The sequence below is a fragment of the Phoca vitulina genome, unplaced genomic scaffold (genome assembly GCF_004348235.1).
Source record: "Phoca vitulina isolate PV1807 unplaced genomic scaffold, GSC_HSeal_1.0 scaffold41, whole genome shotgun sequence".
Taxonomy (NCBI): domain Eukaryota; kingdom Metazoa; phylum Chordata; class Mammalia; order Carnivora; family Phocidae; genus Phoca; species Phoca vitulina.
The window spans coordinates 15,396,412-15,422,658 of record NW_022589744.1 but is presented as its reverse complement, the minus strand read 5'-3'; the positions used below and the strand labels follow the sequence as shown (position 1 = coordinate 15,422,658).

The following is a 26,247-nucleotide window of genomic DNA, read 5'->3' as shown; positions in this document are numbered from 1 at the left end:
GCTGGGCTGGCCACGGCCAGGAGGCTGTCCTACGCCTCAGAGAGAAAACAAGGTCTCGAGGCACCTCTGTGTGTCACATGCTTTTAGGCAAAGGTAATGACCTCAGCTTCCATCTGAAAAGACTGGAATCAGAAGAGCAAGTTACACTCAGAATAAACAAAAGGAAGGGGGTAATGAAGATAAAAAGAGGTATTAATAAAATGGAATGTAAAAAGCAACAAGGAAATAGTAACGAAACCAAAAGCTGGTTCTTTAAGGTTTCCTTTAGCCAGAACGGTTGTGAGTGAGAGGAGCCATAAATCACTGGTATTGGGAACCAAAGGGGACATCGCTACAGACCACACAGACCCTGACAAGATCATGAGGGTAACGGTAGCCCTTACCTAACGTCCTGGCACCCCAATACCGCTAAGTTGAAGCAGGATGGTGCCCCAACTGAAGCTACCCGTAAACAGAGGTCAGGGTACACTGTGAAGCGCTTGTTGGAAGTCTCTAAACCATGGCGTAGACCTGACTGCGCCTGGGGTTCCCCACGTGAATATCCGTAACTAAGACCAGGAACTTGCGAGCTTTGCCGGGAACGCCGTCACACATACCTTGTAGGCGATGCTGTTGAGCACTTTCATGGCCAAGTCAGATACATCGGGATAGGGGTCTGCAGCCAGATGCAGTAAGACTCTCCAAATCTGAGTGTAAACACTGTTAAAGGAAACTCCTAGGAGAGAGAAATGGGACGTTTCAGTATTAAATAGCTGCTCGTGTGTGCTTGGCTGGCTTCTGAAGACCTAGCTGCTGCTGGGAACAGACACTTTAAAGAGCTGGGGCTATGGGAAGCTCGTATTTTGTTGTCTGGTCAGGGGCCCAGAAATTCAGGAGTCCCAGCTGGCAAATAGGCTTGATGACTTCATCTTCTGAGACTGGATCTTTCTAGAAGGAAAAGTGAGTTAGAAAAGGCTGGCCTTCCTTGAAGCTCTGGCTGGCTGGACAGCAGTACCTAGATCCTGAGGACCACTCGATTTCACGCCTAGGTTTCTAGGAGCCATCATGGCCTACGTGAGCTACGAGTGTTGGAGAGGAGTCCTATGTACACCCTTCTCGCACTCAGGGCGTGCTCTGGGCCGTGACTCACTGAGTCTCGTCCACACACCACACACGGTACTGTCCTGAGTTCCCAGGAAATCGCAAAGGGGGTATATTATGTGACCCAAGCCCTCCAGGTCCCCACCAGGCTACACAAGGTCCTGTCTGCAGAGCTGGATGCCACGGCAGAGGAGACAGGATGTAAACCCGGACAGGGTGCGTCACAGACGTGAAGGAAGGAATGTCACTGAGGGCCTTCCCCGGGGGGCGTTCAGCCCTATCTGACCCTCATGACCTCCGCCACTGGCACTATCCCGGGCATAGCAGAGGGACAGTGAGGCCCAGGGTCCAAAGGATGAAGGACTCAAATGGCCCCCGTCTGACATTCAGCCAACGCCGCGTCTACAACATTGCTGCCGTGGCGGCTCCAGGAAGGTGATTCCTTCTGTCAGGAGCCAGGACGGCTTTATGGAAGAGGACACAGGGGCTTTGGAGGCAAACAGGACTGTCCTCCTGGCACAGACTTTCCTAAAGGGAAGTCAGCAGAGCAGACAACGGACTGACACGGAGGTGACAGGAATGCACGGAGCGTTTGGAGAAGCGGCACGACCATGACCTGGGTGTGCAAGTCAGAACGGCGGGGCAGCTCAGAGACCAAGGGGACAGAGCAGGTGGGGCCAGGTGCAGGCCTCTGGGAGGAGGGGCCGTGGAACAGGGTCTGCACAGGCAAGAAGGGGAAGGGCAGCCCGGGGAGTGGCGGGGTGAGCCGGGGCCAGGAGTGGGGAGCGCAGTGTGGACGCCGCACCCTGGCTCACTGCTGAGGGGAAGCTGGGGGCCAGACGCAGGGAGGGCCCTGCTCTCACGGATGGCGTGACGAGCTGGAGACAGCAGCATGTAACTGCATCCTCTTTATCTGGGGGAGCCGGACGGTTTGTTGACAAGGGCTTGTTCAGCCGCAGAAAGCGACGAAGAGAGCATGATCTGAATCAGCCAAGACCCCAGATCATCGGGCTGGCCAGCTCAGCCCCTCTCCCCTGGGTGAAGGACGGCGTAGGGGACCGAGGATGTCTGTCGGAGGACAGAGCGTCTCTTCATAAACACGGCTGTTCACACGGAACGGGCTGCACCCGACCAAATCAAAGGCAGACTGGACGAGGCGTAGGAGCAGGCTCCTTCGCTCACCTCAGCCCACAGCCTCTCCTCCGGAGGTGGAGGCGGCACCGCTTCACATCCGCACAGCCGCACACCTGCTGCTGCAGGGGTGGAGGAAGCCCCGTCTCTCTCGAGTTGGCCTCGCGGTGACTGTGCGGAAAGGCACGGCGGCGCTGCCCGGGACGGGAGGTGCCATCAGCAGCCTGCTCCGGTGCCCGCGTGTGTGCAGACGGCGGCTCACGTGGGCTTCGTGGCCCTGGGGGTCGGACAGGGTTCCCCTCCGGGGACCAGGACTCCGTACGAATCTGGACTTTGGTTGGTGGGAGGTCTCACTTGGAGGGGAGCCCGCGTCAGGGTGAGCGACCATGCGGAAATGTGCGCTGTTTCCCCGCACGCTCTAACTTACAGACAGGACCAGATGAACACCTTCGACCCTGACTCCACGGCTGTAGGACAGCCGTCCAGATTTATGACCAAAGTCTGAGGAACTCTGGGAGCATTTGCTAAAACCCACTTCTGTACTGTGGCAGAGTGCCCGCTGGCAGGAACTGCACCCCGCATGACGTAAGCACCGTTTCCACGAAGCTGTGGCCCCCACGTCACCTGCACGAGGGCTGTGGGATCATGGCCTACGGGGACCGGGCGGTCACTCTCAGGGAGGCAGTGCGCTCAGAAGGGAAAGGAGAACCAGCCCCCGTGGGGGGTGGGGGGTCTTCTTCATCACCACTGACCCAGAGGCTCTGGGAAGGCCCCTCAATCTCATCACAGCCACTGTGTGGAAGTCCACCCCCTCCATTAGTTTTGGGCTCAGCTTCCCCGAAGCGTGGCCACCATGGGACAGAGAGCGGCAAGGGGGTGCGCTGCAGATGACAGACCCCCGCCACATCGCCAAAGCACCCGGGGCGGGGAGGACGGGGGCGCGGCACTAAGGAGCCTGTTACCCGTGTGCCAGTCAGAGAGTAGCCGCCCGACCAACCAGACCCTCGCTCAGCAGTGCCTCTGGCGTAAACGCGAGGAGGGGTACAGGGCGTGGCGGCACCAGGCGAGCGCCGGCAGGGGCGAGGCATGCCACGCACCGAGGAAGCGTGGGACACGGTGGCTGTTACCATCTGTCCCGTCACAGAATTTTGATTTTTATTACTGTTGTGGCCTTTTTTTGCAGAAGATTTTGATTTTGATATAACAGTTGTGATTCAACAAAGAATGAAAAGGCTCTAATTTTTGCCAGGGTCTTTGGCCACAGTGAATGGTGTATTTGCTGGTGAAAACATGAAACTGGCACAGAGCAGTGGTCTGTGCATTTTACCGCGTCCCTCAGTCCGGCCACCGCGCCTTCGGCCGCCCTGCTCGTAAAGCGGCTGCCAACCCAACGCAAGGTTGTGAAGGAGTGCGGCAGCGGCTGGAGCCCCCGGGGGTGCCGCAGGACGCCTGAGTCAGCCCTCCGGGGGCCAGGGAGGCTTCTAGGTTGTTAAATGCTCGGGAAGGGCGCCTGCGTCTGGCACTCACTCAACTCCTTCCTCATGAGCGCGGAGAACCTATTTCCACGTCTAGACCAAAAGTAATAAAAGATCATAACTAATGGCTTTACATTTATTTTTCAGAGCAACGGCTACAACTTTCTAAACAGCATAAGATGTAGGAAAATTTGCTCGGTGCTCTGTGGCCAACTCTGGATCTCAGAAGCCCCTGGGCTGGCTGGAGCCGCTCAGAAAAAGGAGAAGCTGGAGCTTGCCACTCGTTCCCCGGGTCTCATGGGTCCCTGACGCTGACGCTCTAAGAGCTGATGTGGGCCGAGACCCTCTGCCCTGTCCAGCAACCAGCGCCCAAAGCCTGGGGCCGCTGCCCGCCCCTCTCTGTGACACGACCCCATCGCTGGGCTGTCCCTGGTGATGGAGCCCCTTCAGGAGCCCCTCGCTTCCTCCCTCTGCCCACGGGAGGCGTGAGCAGTCCTGGCCCCAAGGCCCCGAGGCCCCGAGGCCGGAGCATCGTCTAGACCGGGCAGCCACCCTGTGTGCATAATCCTGTCTGCCATGTTCCTCAGGGTCCCTACAAGACACACGTAATAATGGCCTTTAATCAAGCGTTGTGGCCATAAAAATATAACTGATGTTGTGGCGACAGAAAACAACACTGTTCGCTCTCTCACCGCCGTTCCCCGGCAGCGAGAAATCAAACTAATGGGCTGTAAAACCTTCCCGGGGATCGTGCGCAGCTCCTCTGGAGACAACCACGCTCCCCTCCTCCTGGTTGATGGGGCCCTGCACTCTCCTGGCCCCTCTGCTCTTCGTGCTCAGAGCTCGCGGCTCTGGGGTCCCCAGGGCTGCTGGGGGCTCACAAAGGCCTCCTCTGTTAGGACTTCTCGAGGTCGTGGGGAGACGGAGCGAGAGAGAGAAGATGCTACTTCCTGGCCAGTCACGATGCAACAGGGACAAGTGGCCTCCAGCTGAGCAGGGCCCCCAGGGGCCGATGGGAAGGTGGCTCTGCTTGCCAGGCCTCCTTCTCCAGTGGTGTGGGCAGTGCCCGCGGCTCCGACTCCGTCCCTCTGCTCCTCTCTGTGCCCCGAGGGCAGTGGCTCTGACCCCCAGGTTCTGAGCAGGAACTTGGGCCCAGCTCTGGGCGCATAGCCGGGTGGGGGCAGGCTCCAGGCTGGCGAGAGCTTGACTCCTCGCTCTCCCCTCCCCAGCCCAGCTCCAGCTTGGATTCGTCACTATGGGAAGACACTTCAGGTGGTATCAACAGTCACAAAACTTCGCAGGGGGGTGATCGTCCCACCTTGGCCAGGCCACTGACTGTGGCTAGCAAGTGCTTTGGGGGTGAGAGTGCCCACGGCCGCTGCAGTCTGCTCCCGAATCCCCAGAACAGAAATGACCCCACCTCACTCCCTCCAGGCTGTGACTCACTCCTGTGAAGAAGCAGAGTGGCCGTCCCTGCCCCCCAGGACCTGGGGCGTGGAGCAGGTGACTGAAAGCCTGGGGCGGGAGGGTGGCCCAGGGGCAGGCAGGAGGGGTGCGTCATGTGGGCCCCGATGTCAGCACAGGCACGGGCCGTGTCTCCCCACCCTTCCCACTCCCACCTCTGGGCGCTCTGATGGGGTGAGGCTCAGAGCGGGAGGGGCCCACGGGGCTGCCTGCAGCACAGGGGAGCAAGAAATGGCAGCTTCACCAAAACCGAGTAATAAAGATGGCGAGGTCACATCACGGTGGGTCAGGGACCCTCCTCCTCCCTTCCCACCATGGGAATGCAGAATGTCACCGGCAGTGAGGACCAGGCGCTGCTGGTTTGGAGAGGCCATGCGGTAAGGTCAGAGAGGTCGTCCGTGCCTCACTCAGGGGCCAGCATCCAGCCTGAGGGAGGAGGACAGCAGTGGGTGCAGTGGCAGGGCTGATGATGAAGGTGAGGGCTGTTTGCAGGAGCAAGGCCTTGAGTCTGGAGCTGACAGCAAGTGCGGTTTTCACGGAGGCTTCTGTGCTTGGCTGCCATCGCACAAGCCTGGCAGTCTGTAGGCACGTGGGCAAGATCTGAGGGGGGTCCTGGCATGCAGTGTGCTGAGACCCGTCCTAGGGTGCGGGGGCCCAGAGATGGGGAGGACCGACTGGGGGCCCACGTGGGAGTCAGGCCAGATGGCTGGTGAGTCAGAGACATGTGGGGTTCCAGAGGTGAGGGGCTACGGAGACTGGGTCCCAGCACAGCCCTACGGACACCAGGCTGGCACGCTTCAGGTGCTGGGGATCCAGATGGGGTCAAGGGAAGCCCAGATCCCTTCCGGGGAATTCGTTCCTGGACATGCGGAGAGCAGGCGAGACCATGGGGAGCGCCTGCAGCGACAGAGCAGGGAGGGGGCTGGGAGGGGAGCTGGAGGGCCTGGCATTTCGGGAAAAGGTGGGAATAAATGGACGTCCCTAGGTTGCCATGGTTTTGAAAACCTCTTTTGCAATATTCAGTGAGAGGCTAGAGAGATTGCCGTCCTTTGCTTGAAATGAGACAAAAAACTGTCTTCAAGCAGGTGAGAGCTGCAAGCGACAGGACTCGGTGGGTGACGCATTCTAAGCGCGTGCGGTGGATGGGAACGCTAACTCATGGAATATGCATGAGGCGGCTCTGTCAGCTCCAGCTCATTTTAGAACTTTTCCACTCAAGTTTTCAAAGATTTGACTGATACACAGATAACACTCAGCTTTCTCCGGAGTCAGATTTGTGAGCAAGAAGGTAGGGGTGATGGGGCTGCCGGCTCTCTGGAGGAAGACCGCAGGCAGGGCAGCGGCGGGAGGGGCTGCGCCGTGTGGCCTGGAGACGGACAGTACCTGCCTCTTCCCGGGCAGCTGCCGTGCTCTCGGCCTGATGTGGCCTCCGGTGACATTCTTCATCCTTGCACCGCCAAGACCCACTTCCCCCGCCAGCACCCCGGACAGGGTGTCCGCTCACGAGAGAGCGGCGCTGCGTCCCAGGCAGGAGTCCCGCCTCAGGTGCACAGCACAACTCCACACGTGCCCTGGGACGCGGCCCGGGCACCGCGGCCTGAACCTGCTGTTGCCTCGGCCAGCACACGTGGTCTTTAAACCCCGGAGAAGGCGACGAGCCACAGACAGTGGGGACCTTCTGACGAAAGTTCTCAATGGTCCCTTGACGACACATGACTTCAATCCCTCTCGCACCGGTTCCATCTGACATGTGACAGAAGCCGTGTTTCTGTGAGTTCGGAAGCTGGTGTGACCGTTTTAACAATTTCTTCTCTTGACGGCCAGCCATGCGTGTGAACAGGGCCGCAGAGCGGACGCGCACCCTTGGTTGCAGGCGGTGCTGGAAGGCAGGACTCTAAGGCACCTGGACGTGTGCCATGTGGCAGGACGCGGGTCAGGACGAGGCCCCGAGGAAGGCAACGGGAGGCCACTCAGGAGAATCCTGTAGGAGCCAGTGCAGGGGGATGCTGGCCTGGGTAGCGAGGCCGGGATGCAGGGGTGAGGGGACAGAGAGGAGTCACGGACGACAGCTGGCTCTGGGCCGAGGCCCCGGGTCCACTCTGGACCCTCAGTGAAGGTGGGGTGGGACTGGAGATGCCCGGTGCGGCAACCGGCTTCAAGGTCTGCAGCGTTTCTGTGCTTCTTCCATGGCGGCGTGTTCTGGAAGCTGGGCACGCTGGCGGCACTTAGAACACGGTTCAATGAATGAATGAGCCTGCACATCCTGAGAAAGAGCAGCAGGGGACGTTGCCGACCCCGCAGGGCAGGAAGATCGTGTCCTACACGCGGGCTCTGGCGGGCCTGAGGGCAAACGACGGACCGCCTGCTTGTTTTTATACGGCTTGCAAAGTAAGAATAGTTTTTACACTTTTTAAGTGGTTCGAAAAAAAAATGTTGTGTGACTTGTGACTATTTTGTGAAATTTGCGCTCTAGTTCCTAAGTAAAGGCTGGCTGGAACGTGGCCCGATTCATTTGTCCACCTGCCCCCTCGTGGCTATTTCTGTGCTACCTGCAAGGCTGAAGATGTGCGCTATCTGGCCTTCTGCAGAGGACGCCTGCCGAGCCCTGCTCTGGCGAGAGGGTGGGAGGTGCGGGTCGCCCTGACTCTGGGCCGGGGAGGGTGGGGAAGGGGGTGCAGCAGCCGAGCTCCCCTGGCTGGTGGGTCAGAGCCACAACATGGCGCATTTCTGTTTCGCTGAGTTTCTCCTGTTACTTCATGTTTTCTCATTGTTGATACATACACAGAAGTACTAATTCAGATTCATATCAACCTGGGTTTTAAAAGACTCCTGTGGGGCCAGCCTGGGAACTTAGCCACTATACACAATGTTGAATACGTTAAAAGAACATGTTCTAGTTCAAAACAAACACCTTGCAAGTGACACTCAGAATGTATTTTACTGGTGAGTTAGCAGAACCCGTGTTCATGCCGAGCATCAGCCCTATGCCTTCTGGGCACTTGGGATATTTTAGCAAACAACCAAACGCACAAATCTGTGATGTTATTTCTGTTTAGATGGACAATTCACATTGGTATTTTTGAGCTAAGTTCTTGGTGGGTGGGCATGTTTGGTGAGCAAAGATCCCTTTCCGGTTCCTGCCACCCTGGGGGGCACGCACAGTGGCCATGTCTGGAACCCATAGCCCATCCAGGCCCTGATGGGACACCACATGGACTCGACCTGCAGGGATCATGGCAGACGTCCTGAGCCTTGCTCCAGCAGAGGGGCAGACTGGTGTGGTTCACGCAGGGACCACGGCCCTGCCCCCTCCAGATCACCGCCGGAAGTCAGAAATACCACCATCACCACGCGGTGGGGAGAGTGTAACGCTAGGGCACAGGGCTCGCCACAGAAATAAGCTGACGACTTAGAACGGGGGCATCAGGGGGCATCAGCAGACAGGGAGATCACAGATGTGAATGCTGACGTCGGAACACAGGAAAGAGCGCCAGTGCATGAGCTATTTCCATTCTCAACTCCAGAAATGAAAACGGACAACGGAGAGAAGTGAAAGAAAAGAGAAGGAATAATGAAACAAAGTTACCAGAACAAACATACAGATCTAATGAAGAAATTGACAAAGCAGAAGTTGGGACTTGGAGACACCAGGGAAACGAACAAATGTCTTGTGGGGTTAATCGGGAATAAGGAGCAGAAGTACACAAACAGCAACAGGAGTACAGGGGCCCGTGTCCGGAGACAACAGAGGCTACAAAGTCAGGAGAACACTCTGCACAGTTCCATGGAGTGAGAACATTCGACTGAAACGGGCATCTTAGAACAACGTAAGGTGCCAAAGCTAACCTAGGAAGAAACGGTCCGAACAATCCTGTGATGGTTGGAGGGAGGACTCAGGGTTAGGCCCTCAGCCCACAGAACAGGTAAGTCAACCCTGGCAGACGAGGAGGGGCTGGTGGAGCAGCAGAACAGCACCCGGCACAGACAGAAAGCAGCGGGAAGGAGCCACCCCGCGGGATGCGAGCCGTAGGACAGGGTTCCCGTGAAGTCTGCGGCCTGTAAGGGGCACCGTGCTTTGGGGGCTCGCAGACAGTAAATGAGCACGGACACCGTGGACAAGCTCTGGGGATTCGGCTCTGTTTGTGATTCCTTAAATCAGGAACAAAACACACACATGGAGGGGCGTTACGTTAGTGTCCCTATGTTTTTACATGTAGAGCGTTTCTCAACATTAACTAAAACTCCAGCTGAGGCCTGGGAAGCCACGCTGGGCGGTCGAGCGGGAGAGGCCCGCCGGGCTGGGTCAGACGAGGGCTCTCCTGGGGCAGATGATTGCAGGGACAGCCACCGGGCTACGGCAGACGGAAGCTTCTGGCAGCCTTCCCGCACACACCCAGAACGGCCCGTACATCTCATCAGAGCAAAATTAAAGGGACTGGAACTTGCGGTTGCCTGCAGCACACATTGCTCGCACCTCCACACTCCAGTTAACGCTTGGTGTCCGACTAGGACGGTCCCCGCGTCCCACGACCTGGCGCGCACGGTGGGCGAGCCCTGGGTACCATGGGCGGGCGGGAACCGGGCGCGGCACTCACCGATGAGGGAGTTGAGGGCGGAGTAGGAGCTGACGCGGCGCATCTTGTCGATGGTCTCGAAGGACAGGATGTACTCCTCGTTCTCGGGGCTGCCCAGGGTGCTGCTAGCACTGCTGCTCGTGCTGAGGTTTCCGGGGGAGAAGGCCACCGAGCTGCCCGCTGGCCCGGATAGCACGGAGGGGGGCACGTCAGCACGGGCGCCCGGACGAGACGTGCGCCTCCCACGTGGTCCCCCCACCCCGGCCTCCTCTGCGGCCACGCCTGCGCCACAGCGAGACCCCAGGGCCAGCAGATGGCACAGTGGGACATGCGGTCAGGGCAGGGAAAGGGTGGGGCCCCGGTGTATGTAGTTTCAGAAAATCACACCCATGACTGTCCCGACCCGAGGACCCGATTTCCAACATCTTACATTCTTCTGTCAAGCTCAGATTCTGCAAGGATTTGTTCAAGCTTCTGGCGGTGGTGACAGCACGAATGTTTCCATAGGAACTCACGGAGCGGAGTCTGGGGGTGCACGGGCTGTCCCGCACTGGGGTCAAACTCCCACCCTCTGGGAAAAGAAGAAAGAGTTAATGGCGGCCTTGAGGGGGCTGCAACAGCAGGTGACAGGAGCTCCCACCCGGACCAGCGTGAACGCCACCGGCAGGCCCATCACTCAGTGAGGGCCTCTGACGCACGCATGTCGGGTCAGCCGGACAAAGCTGGACACGGGCAGGCCGGGCGGGAAGGGGAGGTGTACGGAGCAGACGACCAGAGCCCATGCTTGCTGTTGTGCAGGACGCCGTTACAACAGACCTTTCAGAGCAGGACTGGTGACCGGGGCCGCCCTGAGGGCAGCGCCATGCGCTCTGTGGCCCGGCCGCGGGCAGCTGCCCTACAGACGACAGCAGAGTAGTGGCCGGTCGGGGCCACAGGCCCCCCCCTCTGCTGCCCCTGCCCTCCTCCAGCACACCAGCTGTTTCCACTGAGCAAGTTCATTTTCATTTCCCTTCCCTAATGTCCTAAAAACAGTAATGCTTTTGTTATTGATCATGAGCCCTCCTTCCTGCAGAGAAGCTGCGCTCTGGGGGAGGGGGCAGCCCAACACGAAGAAACAGAAATCCAGCAAAAAGGACAAATGGGAGAAAAGGAGCTGCCTAACGTGACTCATGAACAGGAAACCGGCAACAGCTCATCACAGGAAGAGCTGACCTACGTTTCTGTGAGCCCCCACGGCACACGTTCTGTTCTCCTTCAATATCTCCATGAATTTGATTTCCAAAAATGGTAAAAAGGAAGGAAAAGAGTCAGAGAATTAGTGTGGCTCCTCTTGCTACCCTTTCTATTCTGCTGTCAGGACAGGAGTCACAGGGGCCACTCGGAGCGGGCAGCGAGCTCAGGCCCCAGCACAGAGGAGGGCAGCTGTGGTCCTGACCCGGGGTCCCCGCAGGCTCCCTGAGCTTCGACGCCGTACCTGTGGTTGCCGGAGAAGGCAAGGGGTAGTTCTTTTCCTCCTCCATGAACTGCAAGGCCACCGTGCAGAAATTGCTTTCGTACTGAACGACGAGATGACTCAGAGCCACCACCAGTTCCTGCCGAGAGGGACAAAGACAATAACACTTACTGGCGGCTGGCAGAGGACTGCGGAAAAGCAGCGAGGCTGAGAGTTCATGCCGAGTGCTCGAGTCACCATAGAAAAAAGAAAGGTTAAGACAAACTCTGCACAGTGTTGGCAGCAGGGACTGGCCCTTCCAGGAATGCACTTGGGAGCATCCAGAAGGAGTAGGAGCTTCCAGACAAGCCATGTGGGCGGGATCGCTAGACATGAGCAGCACAGAGCAGGTGTCCTCGGGACACAGGTGTGAATGATACCCTCCAAGGGGAAGGGCGGATCGATCCTGGGACCCAGGCTGAGATATGTGTTGATTGGATCCTGCCGCTGGGTTAGCCATTCGATCCGGGCGTATTAAAGCAGAACATATCTGACAAGCCAGGGCATGCTCTTTTTATTAAATACAAAACTTGCAAAGATAAATTAGTTTCCAGTCCCTAAAAGGCAAGGAAGTTCTACATGATCCTCAGGCCTGACTGCCCGAGGAGATGAGCGCAGTAGGCTTGTTGCATGACTGCCTGGGGACCCCTGGCTTGCACATGAATCCTTGCAGCCCCATACTGGGGGGGGTCTGCCCAGGTGCCCAGCTCTGCCCCCTCCTCTCATGCGTGGGTCTCTCCTGCCTTAAGCCCACACAGCCCTTCACCTCCTTTTGTCACGTCTGTGCACGGCACTGCTCCCAAACCCACCCCCTGCATCTCCCCTCTCTTTGAGCTCCAAGCTGGCCCTTCCAGCACCGGCAGAGCATCTCTGCCTCAGCGCTCCTGCAACCCCAAACTCAGTGTTGCCTGCTGGCACCACCCCTCCCCTTCAGCCCCCACTAGGGACTCCTCGGCTCATGCCCACAGAACTATGAACCCCCAACCCACCTCCCACCCAATCTGCCCAGAGTCTGACGGCACTGACCTCCTGTGAGCCTGCTCATGCCCACTGCAGACACCCCATCTGGTCCTCACTGCGGCGCCTACATGCCTGCCCACTCCCCCTGCAAACCAGAGCACATGCCCCGCGGGGCTGCCCGCTGCCCCCTCCCAGCAAACAAGCAGCCTGTATTGTCTTCTAACAGCACTGACTCTCCCCTTCACTCTGATGTGGGGCGAGAAAAGCCCGTGCTGGGCCCTGGAACATTAACTCGCACCCAGGTCCCGGACCCTCTGATGCAGGGAACGCCATCAAAGGTCAAACACTGAATGCACTGCCCACACCCAGTGGCTCTGGACCAAGCACATCCTGCTGGGGTGGCGGCCACCCAAGGTGGCTGCTGCTGGCCATGGGCTCCTAGAGTGCGTCTGACCACAAAACGCAAATGTGGGGGTAATTCTGGCAAGGATGTGCAGACTGGGGCAGAGGCCAGGTGCATTCTTAGCTTTGGGAAGCAGTTCAACATGGGCACCCTGGCACCCCGAGACACGTGGCCCAGCCCCCCTGGCGCCAAGGCACGTGGCCCAGCCCCCCGGCACCCCGAGGCACGTGGCCCAGCCCCCCGGCACCCCCGAGGCACCTGGCCCAGCCCCCCGGCACCCCCGAGGCACGTGGCCCAGCCCCCCGGCACCCCCGAGGCACGTAGCCCAGCCCTCCGGCACCCCGAGGCACGTGGCCCAGCCCCCTGGCACCCCGAGGCACGTGGCCTAGCCCCCCTGGCCAGCACCTCTCAGCCTCATACGGCAGGGTCAGTCCCACCTTCTTCCCAACCTCCTGCCTTCTGCTCACATGCAGAAAACAAGGCCTTGCCCGCCTGGGTCCCGGCTGCTCCCTGCCCCTTGTGCCCACCACCCTCGATCTAGCACAGACCCTTGAAGGAGCCACGGCTCCTGCTCCAGGCCTGAGTACTTGCTGTTCCCTTGGCCTGGAAAGGCCTCCCCAAGTGTCCCCAGCCCACCCTGTGTTTCCTTCAGGCCTCTGCTCAGACGTCTCCCTGAGTGCCCCACGTTCATCCAGGGCTCCCCCCACAGAGACACTCTACCTTCATCCTGTTTACCTGCCTCAGAGCACGGTCACCCCCTGCCACATCACACGTGGGTCTGTTCAGTCTTCAGCCTGCACCACCTGCAAGTGCAAGCTCTCGGGAGAAGAGCCAGGTTCAGTTCCTGGCTGGGTCGTCACAGCCTGGTGACCCAGGGCCCAGCACACAAGTGCCTAACAAGTAGGCGCCAAATGAAGAGAGTCTCTCCCTTCAATCTTTGCCATTCTAATCTCTAGCACGGGGTTCACTTCACCAAGTTGTCATAGGATTCAGGACATCCCGCCTGGGCACACGCACTGCCCCAAGGGGAGTCCGGCTAATGCTCGTTTGGTTGTGTGGAAGGTCGGACCATGCGTCTTCCCAGGGTCCTCCCTGCAGCCTCTGTGCGCTGGCTGCCTCCTCCTTGCTTCCTCCCCCAAGGGCTGTCCCTGCTGCATGTTTCCAACAACAAATTACTGCCTGACATCTGGTGGTCACAGAGTCTCAGACTCGGTCTCATAACTATGGCAAGACGGAGCAGTGTTCAGGGGAGCACATTGGCTCCAATGTGTGCACCCTCCAGGCTCGCCTCCGGGCGAAGGTGCTCTGGCCCGGGCAGCTTGTCCCCCTTCATCTGCACCAGGGACCCGGGTCCTGGGGCGCCGATGGGGAAAGAGCCTCTGATACTTTCTGTCAGTCTCGGTCTGGGTCACACGTGCGGGTAAGGGAGGTGGACGCCGGGGGCTGGTTCTCTGCGGGGCTGTGGTTACTAACCACAAACACAACTAAAAGCACAGGGCTGCTAAGGCGGATGGTGGCAAGGAAGCTGGGAGCGCAGATGCAGGGTTGGACGGGTGACATACTTGCACCCCCTGCCTGGCCCTCCTGAGGAGGTGGACGCTGCAGACTGGGCACGCTGCACTTTGTCCTTCACGGACAGGTTCACCTCCAGAGGGATCTGGGAGTCTGGCGTCCACATGCGGACTTTGATTTTATCAAGTAAGCTCATGAAACGTGGCCACGCTCTGCTATCTTATCGCCTCATCAACGATACGCACTGTAACAAGTAAGTGGAGGTCATCTCTCCCATATCGAATACATGGGAATTTACGAAAACCCCGCCACATAGCCCTGTTTCTCTCCTGCGCCGCAAGCTGGAACATAGAAGCAGCTGGCTGCCCATGTGACCAGTGCCCTCGCTGCGGTCACAGCCGGCGACCCTCACCGGGGCCTTGGAGCGGGGTCTCCTGGACCAGCAGGCTGGGCCCCGCTCCCTCAGGGTGCTACGCGCCACACCAGTCCCACCACGTGGCTCTGGACAAGGAGAAAACCAAGCTGCCATGGGCGCTGGGGTCCTGCAGATGGCGAAGGGTCCCTGTCTCGGAGCAGACTCCACCTCCTCCCCAAGGCCTTCCCCGCCCACCCCACTCAGATGGCATCGTTTCTGCAACTGCTACCCTCCTCCCCTAAACCTCTGTGCCCCCATGTTCCCATAGCAAACATCACCTCACTGACTTATTTAATTGGCATGCTGGGGCGGTCTGTCACCCTGAAAGCAGGGCAGGGTCCCACGGCCTCCCCCAGCACCTGGAGCACAGCACTCAAGCATTTGCTGAAAGAATGAAATACTTTGGCGCTGTGAGGGGAGTCCGGATAATACCCTCACAGCAGGGCCCTTCACCATGTGCAGAACCCCACGATGATAAGCCACTGCCCTCCCCCTCATCCCCTTGCTGCCCCTCCTGCTGCTCGCTGCCACAGCCACTCAAATGGCGGGCAGCCCCCGGGCACACCATGGGCCTTCATACCCCTGGACCTTTGCACATGCTCTGCCTAGCCTACCTGCTCTCCCTGTCCCTCACCTCCCTGGCTCCTGGCTGCTCAGGAACGAGCTCCCACCTGTGGAAGCCTTCCTGACCCCTCTTCCCCGACGAGGCAGGGTAGGTGCCACTCTGACCTGTTCCGGAAAGCTCTGTGCCCACCTCTGAGGTCCTGCATATTTATGGGCGTTTTGGCACCATTGCTGGTTCCCGTGTCTGCCCCTTGAAGGCAGGCTCATCTTCCACTCCATGCTCCAGGGCCTGGGATGCAAGAGCTTGCATGCTGAGCCCAGCATGGAGGAGCACGTGGGAAGAAGAGCTGTTCTCGGCCTCCAGATGGGGCACACCCCTCACCGCGGGACGGGCTCAGACGTGCGGCCGCGCCCCTGGGATGCAGCTCCAGCACGCAGCCCCCCAGGCAAGGCAGACAGCAATGTGCCCTCAGGAGAGACCTGGCTACACCTGGGACAGCAAGTGGCGTTCAGCCAGGACCAGGACGCCAGGGGCCTTATCAAGGCACTCGGGGATGTGCTCGAGAGCACAGCAGGCCCAGGCGTCCCCACGGCTTCGCTGGCCACCGTCCAGACACTGGAAACTGAGAGGGACAGTTTTCCAGTTTTTATTAACGTTCTTTGTTATTTTTAGGATCTTCTGGAAACAAGGAGTAAAGCTTTCCTTCTTTAAAAGGGATTTTAATGGACAATTAAAGGAACCACTACTGTGCTGCTATGATCAGTGGCTCTGAGTAGAAGCACTCTGCTGGTGGGCGGCAGGAAAGGAGCCTGCGATCGAGAAAGTGCGGGCCAGTAAAACGGGCCTGACGCCAGGGTCTCGTGTCACAGTCCTGATGGGGCGCTAGCTAATCGGGCATATGAGCAACGGGCTCAGCAGCCCCTGAAGGGAACATGAGATAGAAGGAGTCCTCCCATGTGTCAAGTCTGGCTGACATGAACGTGCCCAGACTGCGTCCCTCCCAGGAAAACCAGTGGGGTCCAAACGAGCCAACGGCCCCAGGCCACGCCCGGCCTCCCTCTCCCCCATGCGGTGGTCTCGGCCCGGCAGCTGCTTGGTGCCGTGTGAACGCGTGCCACCCTCGGGAAAACCGCCTCTGCTGCACGGGCAGCCTTCCAAGTTCACCAGTAAACCACGCGGGTCCCCGGTGGTGCCTCTGCCTGGGGGGGGCGGGCATCTAGCTGTGCCGGGCCAACTTCCCACAGAGGTGTGAGGCCTTGGACGGAAATCCGTGATATTTCTACATCTAAACAGACAAGTACAAGTTTTCAACTTTAGAAAAGTGTTCCGTTGAGCCGCTGACAAACACGGGGGCGGGGAGGGGAGTACACTACACAAACCTTTCCGTCTGTCTGTGGGTGTCTACTGCTCTTTTGAGTCTCCGGGATTTGTGTATGTGTTGCTCCCAGGCAGGAAGGAGCCTATTCTACAAGCTGCCAGGAGGCGCAGCCCTGTTAAATGCCTTTAAATGAAGCAAACACACGAGTATCTGGTGAAGAAACGCATTTTGTAGAGAGTTAAACAAACATTTCAAGGTCTGCTCTCTAAAGGGTGCGCGCCAGTGAGAGATGAGGGCTCGCGGCTGCGGTCAGGGATGCTGGTGCAGACCCCAGGGCGCCGTGCAAGACCGGCCGCCAGGCGCTCTGCTGCTGCCTGCGGACCTGGGGGCCACGCACCTTGCGGACCACGGGGCTCCCATCGTTGATCAGCTGGGCCAGCATCATGGCCACGTTGTGGTCGATGGTGGTCGAGTGGTCAGTCCTCTCTGCAGAGTTGCCCACAAACGTGCCAAGGGCGAAGACCGCCGCGCAGCGCACCTGCAAGACGGGCCAGGTCGCGGTCAGGCCACAGGGGGTGGCTGGGGTCCGACCCTGCATGGTACCACCTGTCCTGATAGGGCAGCAGGGCGCGGGGAGGCAGCAAAGCACCAAACCGGGCACCGTGTGAGCCACCAGGGAGTGAGGGACCCGGAGGCTAGGCGATGTGGCGGCATGGTCTCTGGCCCTCTCCAGATTGCCGTGGGCGGGCCGGCGGGCCCTGGCCTCAACATACTGTCAGTGGCGGGCTCACCTCAGGGATGGGGTCAGAGAGGAGGCTGCAGAGTTTCTCGTGCGCGCTGTCCCTCACGCCACACCACCTGGCCGAGTCAAAGTTCTGCCAGATGCGTCCCAGGCAGATGGCCACCCACTGGCGCAGCAGCGGGTGGGGATCATTGAGCTGCTCCAGGCAGATGGCGATCAAGTTTCCCTGGAGGCAGGCTTCCTGCGAGAAGGCAGACAACAGCCAGTGGTCACCCCCAAGCTGGAGCAGGGGTGGGGTGCCGGCGGGGGTCACAGCCCTATTGCTTGTTGCTCGGGGAAATGCCCACATTGCAACTTACGTTCAGTTTTCCTCATTCCAGATCCCACCAATTTCAACTTACCTGCAAACGGCGGGCTACACGAAGGCCCCCGCCCCGTGCCCCAGGGAGCCCCCTTCTGAGGGAGACTGTTTCACAGACATTTAGCCAGAACAGGGCAGCTGGGGCCAGGCCTCTGCAGTGGAGGGAGGGAGGGGCGGCCGTGGCACTCACCTGTCCGGTGTTGTAGCTGTTCACAATCACGGCGAGGATGAAGGCCGTCATGGTCCGGTGTTCAGCCTGGAAAACAGAAGTCAGCCTGGTTTTGCTCTCTCCCCGTGGTGGAAACCCAAACTTCCCCAAGCACAGCACAGCTATCCTTTCTGAACCTTTGCGATGAGCCTGGTGTGCGGACACGAGAGTCAGCTCTGCTGTCTCTGGACTGGAGCCTACAGACAAGAAAAGCCCTTTGAAGAGGGTCTGGTGGCTTTGGGCTTGGAGCCTCCGGGCACAGGCTGTTCCCCGAGCTGCGAATGCCGCAGGAGGGGACACGTCTGCTGTGGCCCCGTGTGAGCAGGGGGCCATCCCGCCGGTGGGAAGCACCCAACTGCTCACCCCTCACCCCTGCCCAAGCCTGTGGAAGCACACTGCCCTCGCCGAGCGCGCTGGCGGGAAATGCGTGGATGCTGCATCCTCAGTTCCCAGCTTTCTCCTTCCCGGTCTTCCATCGCGTGGGTCGGTCTTCATCCTGCCCTTCCCTCTGTGGCCCTCCTGAGGGGGGAACCAGTCAGCCTATTTTAATGGTTCCGTGGGGCCTGATGTTTTTAATGTGCACCTTGAGTGGAGTCTGAAACGGATCCTTCTCGCCCTCACCCTCGGATTTGTCAAGGCCACTACAGTGCCGATCCCAGCCTTCCTCCTCCCGCCTTAACCCCTGAAGTTCATGCCGGCTGTTTGTTTCCACAGCCAGGGTGTACTTAGCCAAGCCGACACGTCTGCCGACTCCTTAGTCTTGTGCTGCTGCCTGCGTCCCTGTGGGCTCAATCTCCGAGCAAAGCATGGTCTTTGTAAGGGTCAGTGCTGGGGGTCCGAATGTGGCGGGCTCTGAGTCTCTGGCCACTTGTCCCGAACAGTACAGGAGCGGGTGGAGGGTGCTGGGGTGACAGTCCGTTTCCTCTAGTGCCAGGGTCCGTCACCCGCTGAAGCCGTCCACTCCTGTGCAAAGGCCCTCTTCTCGTTCTGGCTACTTCTAAGGTTTTCCCTTTTGCTCTGAGATGTTCTACTTCCATCAGGATGCGTCTTTGTGTGGATCTGTTTGTATTCAGCCTTTGCAAGATTCACTGTGCTTTTTAAAACTGAAACTCGTTCCTTTCTTCCTATCGGGAAAATTCTCAGCTATGGGTGCGCTCACGTCCTCCTTCTCCCCACTGTCCCGATGGAGCACTCTGGCCTGGGGCTGGGAGCAGTGGGAGCCCTCCTCACAGGCCTCTGAGCCCCCTTCACGCCTTTGTTTGCTCCATTCTGGGTGACTTCTCCACGAATTCTCTCACTCACTGTGCTGGTCTGTGGTTCACTTCATCCACGCAGCACTGAACGGCAGTGGCTATGTCTTCTGTTACAGGTTCTCCCCCCTCAAATCTGCCTACTTACCAAAAGAATCCAGTTGGTCGTTTGTTTTTTTTTTTAAAGATTTGACAGAGAGAGACAGAGCATAAGAGGGAACACAAGCAGGGGGAGCAGGAGAGGGAGAAGCAGGCTTCCTGTGGAGCAGGGAGCCTGATGCAGGGCTCGGTCCCAGGACCCTGGATCATGACCTGAGCCGAAGGCAGACGCCCAACGACTAAGCCACCCAGGCGTCCCTGTAGTTGGTCATTTCTGAGGATGAGTAAAAAGGAAAGAACAGATCATTTTCTTCTAACACGGACAAAAGTACTTCTGAGGAAACAACACAATGGTGTATCTCTGGACGTAACTAAATTGTTTCATTCAATCGTCTTACACACACTTACCCATATGGATTTTACAGTCTTTTTCAGAGAGCTCTATTACTTTTAGTTCTCGGGGCTCATTTCCTATTTGCCGACTCTGCTGGCTCTCCTCCCCGCTGGTTCACCCGCTTATGGCTGAGGCTCTCAGGCTCTGGGCTGTGCAAGCGTGCGGCGGGAGGTTCTGCCTTTGCTTCCAGGCCCCTGCGGAGCAGGGCTAGGGTCCTGGCCGGGACGTGGACACCCGGGAGCCGCGTTCCTGAGTCCTTCCCGCAGGTGGGGTAGGGCGCGCCTCACAGGCTCCTGGCTTTCAGCAGGGGTCTGTTCTTGTGCTGCCGCCGCTCAGGCACCATCCTGGGCGTGGATGTGGGTCTGCTGGGCAGGGGACCCCAGGGTCAGCGTTCCCTTCCCACTGTGGCTCTCCTCAGACTTCTTGCTTCAGCTTTTGGCATTTGGCAAACTTCTCTTTCGAATTTCACTATGGGCTCAAACATCAATGTGTTTGCAGCCGAAGCAGGGCCCACCCCGGGCTTGGCTCGCTACTGAGCCACGATCACCCGTGCAGGGTCCTTTTCCATTCGGTCGACGGTATTCTTGCTCACCAGAAAAGTGGGGAAGAAACTGTCTCCAAGCCTCTTGGGAAGTGTCAACTTTCGCTGCCTAGGATGACACTCCCTTATCACACTTAGGTTAAAACATGTGGGTACTCCTTGCCTTTTATGTAACAATCCTGTTTTTAATGTCTTCTGGTTTTTCTTCAGTAATCAGCATTTAGTTTAGAACACCAGGACTGTGAAAATGAGCTCTTACGCTTTAAATATGCTGGCAAAACTCAGTTATATCAAGGAGCGACTCGGGATGTCTGTTCTGTTCTCTCTGCCATGCTAGGAGCTGCAGGGAGGGAACCTAGGGATTAATTACAACACATTTGTAGGAGTCGCTGTAAATGCTGTTCATAAATTACTATTGTTGAAGCATTTTAATAAAAGAAAAAAATTTGAAACTTAAACGTTCACTCTCTGCTTTCCTCCCCTCCCTCCCTTCCTTCCTGATTCGTAAGGCACATCAGCAACTTGTCACGTTCCAGAACCTTCACTAGGCATGTGAGCTGTCATATCATAGACGTGCAGCACTCATTAATCTAATTCCATTGACAGGATGTGAGAGAGAGTGGATTCTACTCTACTGCAAACACATGCCAGGGAGACAGACGAATGTAAACAACCAAACTAACCTGCTCAGACACAGAAAGGAAACAGCTCTGAAAGCAGGTGCTCTTAAGCAAAGGCACACCGCTTGCCCACACCCTGACGTGGCCCTCCGCCCGCAGGGAGCCCCTCGCCACAGGAACCCCAGAGCGTGACATGTGAGCAGAGACAAGCGACACAGATCTGAGACTGTCCAAGGAGAAGTGAGGGTCCTCTTACTGGCATGTAAGGGTCTGCCAAGACCGACAGGAAGTATTTGTGACCGTTGTCCTTCACCAGGTCAGCTTGGCACGACTGGGGAGAGAAAGAGACAGGGAGAAACCGTGAGTGCAGCTACCTGGAAGGGCTCCCTGCTTCCTGGGATGTGTGAATAGTGAAGGTGCAGTGAATGTCTCATGCCTCCGTGATTTTCTCAAGTCCAATGTTCGTTTGGAAGAACAGCTAGAATGGCTGCTTGCAGACACACCCTCCTCGGCTGTGGGAGAGGGGCTGGCACCTCACACGTGCTTAGGAGTGCGGTAGCTCCAAGACATTCCCTGAACACCTCCGGGTACCTGCCGGGAGGGGGCCCCCTTTCACCTCTGCGGCCCAAGCCCAGACCCTCCCTTCCCATGTTCCCTTCCTCCTGCCCTCCGAGGCGGGATGCACCCAACACTCGAAACCCTCCCTGGTTTCTGCAGACCCCAGCCCCTGCTGAAGCTTTCCTGAGGATTTTGCTTAGACTTATAAAAGACTGGAAAAGGATAATCAGTGTGAGTAAAATCGTGTGAACCATTTGTGCTACACGTTTCAACAGTGCTTCCCGGAGTAGAGGCCCGACTCCTTACCCCAGAGCAGAGCCCTGAGGTGGGAAGCGTAAGTGAAGTGTCAGCTGTGCAGCTCTTCCCAACTCCCCAGGCTGCGCTGCACCTGCATGCATCTGGACACACCCACACGCACGCACCTGCACGGCTCTGGGTGCATGAGCTCAGCACACGTTCAAGGACCCGCTGGTGCCTGGCACTGGCTCAGTTCTGGACACAGAGACATGACCCACACCCTGCTCACGGTCTCTGGAGGAGCCAACTGTGTGCATGTGATGGCATGGCCAGGAGACCCTGGGGATGTGGGGGCTCAGGGAAGGGAGGGGGGTGCCTGCTCTGAGGGACAGCTGGGATTTTCTGCAGAGTCGGGATGGAGGGGAAGGCAAGCCTATCCTGTGGGATGTGGGATGCAGATGGCACAAGGCTTCAGATGCTGCATGGAGGCCCCGAGGAGGCCTGCAGGGGCTGGAACCTGGGAGGGTCAAGGCAGTGGGTCTGCAGGACTGCAGCGGAGGACGAGCCGGACCGGAACGGGGCGGCACATGCAGCAAGGGCAGAGGGAATGGGGATGACCCCGGAGACAGGAGGTGGAGACTGTTCTCGCAGGATCTGGGGGGCGGGGGTGGCACAACTGCTTGGCAAGATCACTGAAGAGCTGGGGTGCCGGTCACAGGCCCTCAGAGAAGGAGGCGTTCTATTTGGGGGCCAGTGTGTTTGAGGCACCTGAGACACAAGCAGAGCCACCAGGAGGAAGGGTGCACGTACACACTCCAACGAGCACAGCGGGATCCAAGACGACCTTCCAGATCGGAAGTCACACTCATGTTGGGTGGGAACCCAACAGCACAGAGCGGGAGGAGGGTAATCTGGACCACGGAGGACGGGGCCCTGGAGGACACGGGAAACAGGTGCCCAGGGCTGAGGAGTGGGAACCTGGCTCGGAGGCGGTGGCCGTGTTACCAGAAGCCCTGATGTCACACCAGGCTGGCGGGTTTGGGGGCATTTTGGAAGTGCTGGTTCTTCAAGGGGCTCAGATCATCATGCCCTGGACACTCAGGGTTCAGGTGCATAGCGCCGAGAGAAAGGTTTCTGTTTGCACAGAGGACAGGAAAAGGCAGAACTGGAAGCAAGGAGCTAGGTCTCGTGCCAGGCTGCCCCTCTTGCTAGCTGTCGGGACCCCAGTGTAGAGCTCTGTGCTCAACTCGTGGGGTCGAAGGTAAACACACAGTATACGCAAGAGCATCTGAGAGTGACCCGCGCGTCCTGGACGCTCTTCTTCTTGGAGGGAGTGACCCTTGGAACACGGGCATGATGTTACACGGACTCCTGGACTAACGTCCAGAAAATCTGGTTAGTGATATTTGGGGTAACATGTCCATGGAGACGATGAATTTCCCCTGCTCCCACCAGAGGACAAAGGCCATTGAAGAAGTGAGCATCCGACAGCAAAGGGAGAAGGGCTGCATGCTCCCCTCCACGGGCGGGGGGCTGTCTCCTGCATGCAGCCCCCTCCCAGCTCTGCAGACAGAGCCTCCCCCCCACCTCCTCCACATGGCCGGCTTCTCGGGGGCTCTGATAATTCGGTGTTTCTTCCTCGCACCAGTAAACCGATAGGGCGGCCACCGGCCCTGCCGTGTAAGTGGGACCTAAGCAGGGTGGGGCGCGGGTGGCTGGTCAGGAAGCATGGGCGCCGGGGACTCAGGTGAGCAGGCTGATTCCCGAAGAGCCAGGAAGCCAATTAAGCACGAGTTTCCAAGTAATCCCGCGGGGACGCCCTGCTCTGAACTCAGGTGGTGACAGAAGATCTAAGAAGGTATCAACACGATGTCCTCTCTGTAGAGACGCCGTCCAGAGGGGACCGGGAGGGAGCAGCGCCGACGCCCCTGGGAACCGCGGCCCGGTGCCTGATTCTGAGAACAAAGGCCCCTTCTTCTTAAACCAGAGGTCTGACAAGTCAGATCAAGGCCTACACGTTTACAGTGAAGCCCTCCAGTGCGCCTCATCAGAGTGACTCGGTGCCGCTAATTCACGCCCCACTCATTCTGACCCGAGGTGCGTGCGTCAGGGGCCTTCGGTGTGGAGCCTGCTCTGATGAGGGGGTCACGCGCCATCTCTTCGCGGGTCTGCCTGCCCTTTCAGGCCTCAGCCAGAGTCGCTTACCAACTGGCTTAGAGCTTGCTCAGACTTTCACCAACTCGGCTGTCCCACCCCTGCCCTCTGTCCACGCCGCATGCAGGGACCTGGGACACACGTACCCTGGCCAAGTGCCTCATCAGAAGGAGGGAAACACCAGGTCTTTCGACTACAAAGGCACAGAAATGTAATGCACAGACACACACTTGTCATGGGCTCGGTGGAAAGCCTCGCCTGGAGTCTGGGGGGCTCTGGCAGCCGAGGACCCTCCGAAGCAGCTGCGCCCCCAGATCCAGCCGCAGGTATGACATATTAAGGCTGGAGGAGAAGCAAGGGCATGAACACAAAGTGGTTTTTGTAAACACACCACTGTCCGACCACATGCAAAACCACCTCTGACGTGCTTTCAGTTCTTGCTACAGCTTTGGTTCTTCTCTCTCGGGATTTCAGGGAATTGTGCTTTCAGAACGAGGGACAGGGAGGTGAGGAAGAGAAGCAGAGCAAGCAGGGGAGGAAGGGAGCACACGTTTCACTGTGGCACCAACCGAAGACGCGGTGCAGATACCAGGACGGAGCAGAGAGCAGGAGGAATGGTTTCCTCAAGGCTGATTTACGAGGCCAGGCAGGTGGCAATAATCTGGAAAAGCACACTTCCTTCTCCTGCACGCACACGACAGTCTGTTACGGGGGGCGGGGGGGCGGAGGAGGGCGCGGGACGTCGGCAGGACCGTCCTGAGCACCAGTGGGCACCGCCGCTCATGACCTGCCGTGAACTCGGAGAAACTCACACACAGAAAGTCAACTTCCCATCCATGTGGGTCCCAGAGTTCAGTCCTCAATGAGAGAAAAGGAAGACCCAGAGCGGGCTGCAGGGTGGCTGTTGCCAGAGCGACGGGTGCCCTCAGAGACGGCGGGACGGTGTCGGGATGCGCACACACCGTTTTAGCAACGGTGCGAGGTCATGAAACCAGCGGTGCCTGAGAAAACGAGACTAGGGCAGGATTTCTGCTTACTGGTCACAAGAGCTCACAGCCCCTCACGAATTCCACAGCACGTTCACTAGCGCGTTCACGTCGCTCCGCACGCCTGAGGCCCTGGCGCGACGGACTAAGAAGATACTTAAATATACAGGGCGCCTGGCCAGCGAAGTCGGAGAAGCCCGTGACCCTTGATCTTGGGGTCATGAGTTCAAGCCCCACGTTGGATGCAGAGATGACTTAAAACAATAAATGAACATAAAAAAATATTCTCCAATCAGATGCTCTTGTGTCAAAGGTAAACTTCGGAATGAAAACACACCATCAATGTTGTAAATAACCAGGATCAATGGGAAAATCACTGGCACATATGGATGCTCTTATGCCTTCAAACTACTTTTTCACACGTTCCAAAATTTGTAAATATATTTAAAAGTTCAAAAATCAAAATGCTACAGAAAGGCATAGACGGAGAAGGCGGCTTCCCCCTCTGTCCCCGCAGGGGCTGCAGAGTTGGCGTGATTATACCTGAATGGGGAAAAGTGACATCTGGATATAAAATGAAAATAAATGTTAAATAAAAGGCAAGTGAAGCTCTCCCTTCACCACTACTGTAAGTGCTTTGTTAGCTTCTTACTGATTCTCCCGATGTTTCTTTATGCAAACCTATGAAATAGGAACACAGACACTGAGCCATCCGTTTCTTAAATGAGAGGAATGCTCCCTCTGTGTGAGGCAACCTTGCCACGTGGAGCGCGGCCTCTCTTCACGGCGAGCGTGCAGCAGTCCGTCAGGAGGAGAGTAGGGCTTGTGCAGACCCACGCGGGCAAAGCTGTAAATCCCTGCAAGCAACACGGCCCCGTCACAGGGCAAGTGCATCTGCAGTCTTGACACTTTGTGCCCCGCAGCACAGCCTGCTGGAAGACACCTGAGTGCTCGCCCGTCTGAGAACGGAAATCCGTGTTCAGTGACGCCCTGCTGCGCACGTCCCTCATCGTGGAAAGGACTGAGCATCTCCCCTACGTGTAAATAAGGGCCATTTGTATTTCTCTTTCTGGGAACTGATAGTTCATGTTCATCTTCTGGCCATTTCTCTGCTGGACTGTCAGTGTTGTTTTTGATTTCTTGGAGCTCCTTACATATTATGAAGGCTGGTCTTTCACCCGGGAGAGGAGTTTTAAATACCACCTCCCCAATTCTTTGACTTTGCTCATGTTTTTTTTAACCCCCCGTGCAAATGTTTTATTGCTATGCAGCCAAATCTATTAATTTTCAAAGACATCTAGACTTTAAGTTATGGTTAAAAAGGCTTTCATCACTCTAAGGCTAAAACAGAATTTACCTGGGGAGCGCCTGGGTGGCTCAGTCGTTAAACGTCTGCCTTCGGCTCAGGTCATGATCCCAGGGTCCTGGGATCGAGCCCCGCATCGGGCTCCCTGCTCCGCGGGAAGCCTGCTTCTCCCTCTCCTGCTCCCCCTGCTTGTGTTCCCTCCCTCTGTCTGTTAAGATAAATAAATAGAATCTTAAAAAATAGAATTTACCTGGGTTTTCTTTTAGTGCTTTCATGGTTTCATTCTTTATATTTAAATAATCTTCTTAAAGTCAATTCTGGGGGCGCCTGGGTGGCTCCATCGGTTAAGTGTCTGCCTTCAGCTCGGGTCATGATTCTGGGGTCTTGGGATTGAGCCCTCCA

General features: G+C 57.7%; 1 protein-coding gene across 2 annotated transcripts in view; it reads right to left on the bottom strand.

Annotated features, from left to right (window-relative positions):
- RPTOR (regulatory associated protein of MTOR complex 1) overlaps positions 1–26,247 on the bottom strand; it is a 329,954-nt gene that overhangs the window by 40,532 nt on the left and 263,175 nt on the right. For both annotated transcript variants that reach the window (XM_032429799.1, XM_032429800.1), the window contains 8 exons: positions 20,861–20,935; positions 17,683–17,748; positions 17,181–17,372; positions 16,787–16,927; positions 11,199–11,316; positions 10,155–10,295; positions 9,746–9,904; positions 597–715 (listed from right to left, as the gene is read on the bottom strand). In XM_032429799.1, coding sequence (XP_032285690.1) covers positions 597–715; positions 9,746–9,904; positions 10,155–10,295; positions 11,199–11,316; positions 16,787–16,927; positions 17,181–17,372; positions 17,683–17,748; positions 20,861–20,935 — 1,011 coding nt within the window. The remainder of the gene's footprint in view (positions 1–596; positions 716–9,745; positions 9,905–10,154; positions 10,296–11,198; positions 11,317–16,786; positions 16,928–17,180; positions 17,373–17,682; positions 17,749–20,860; positions 20,936–26,247) is intronic.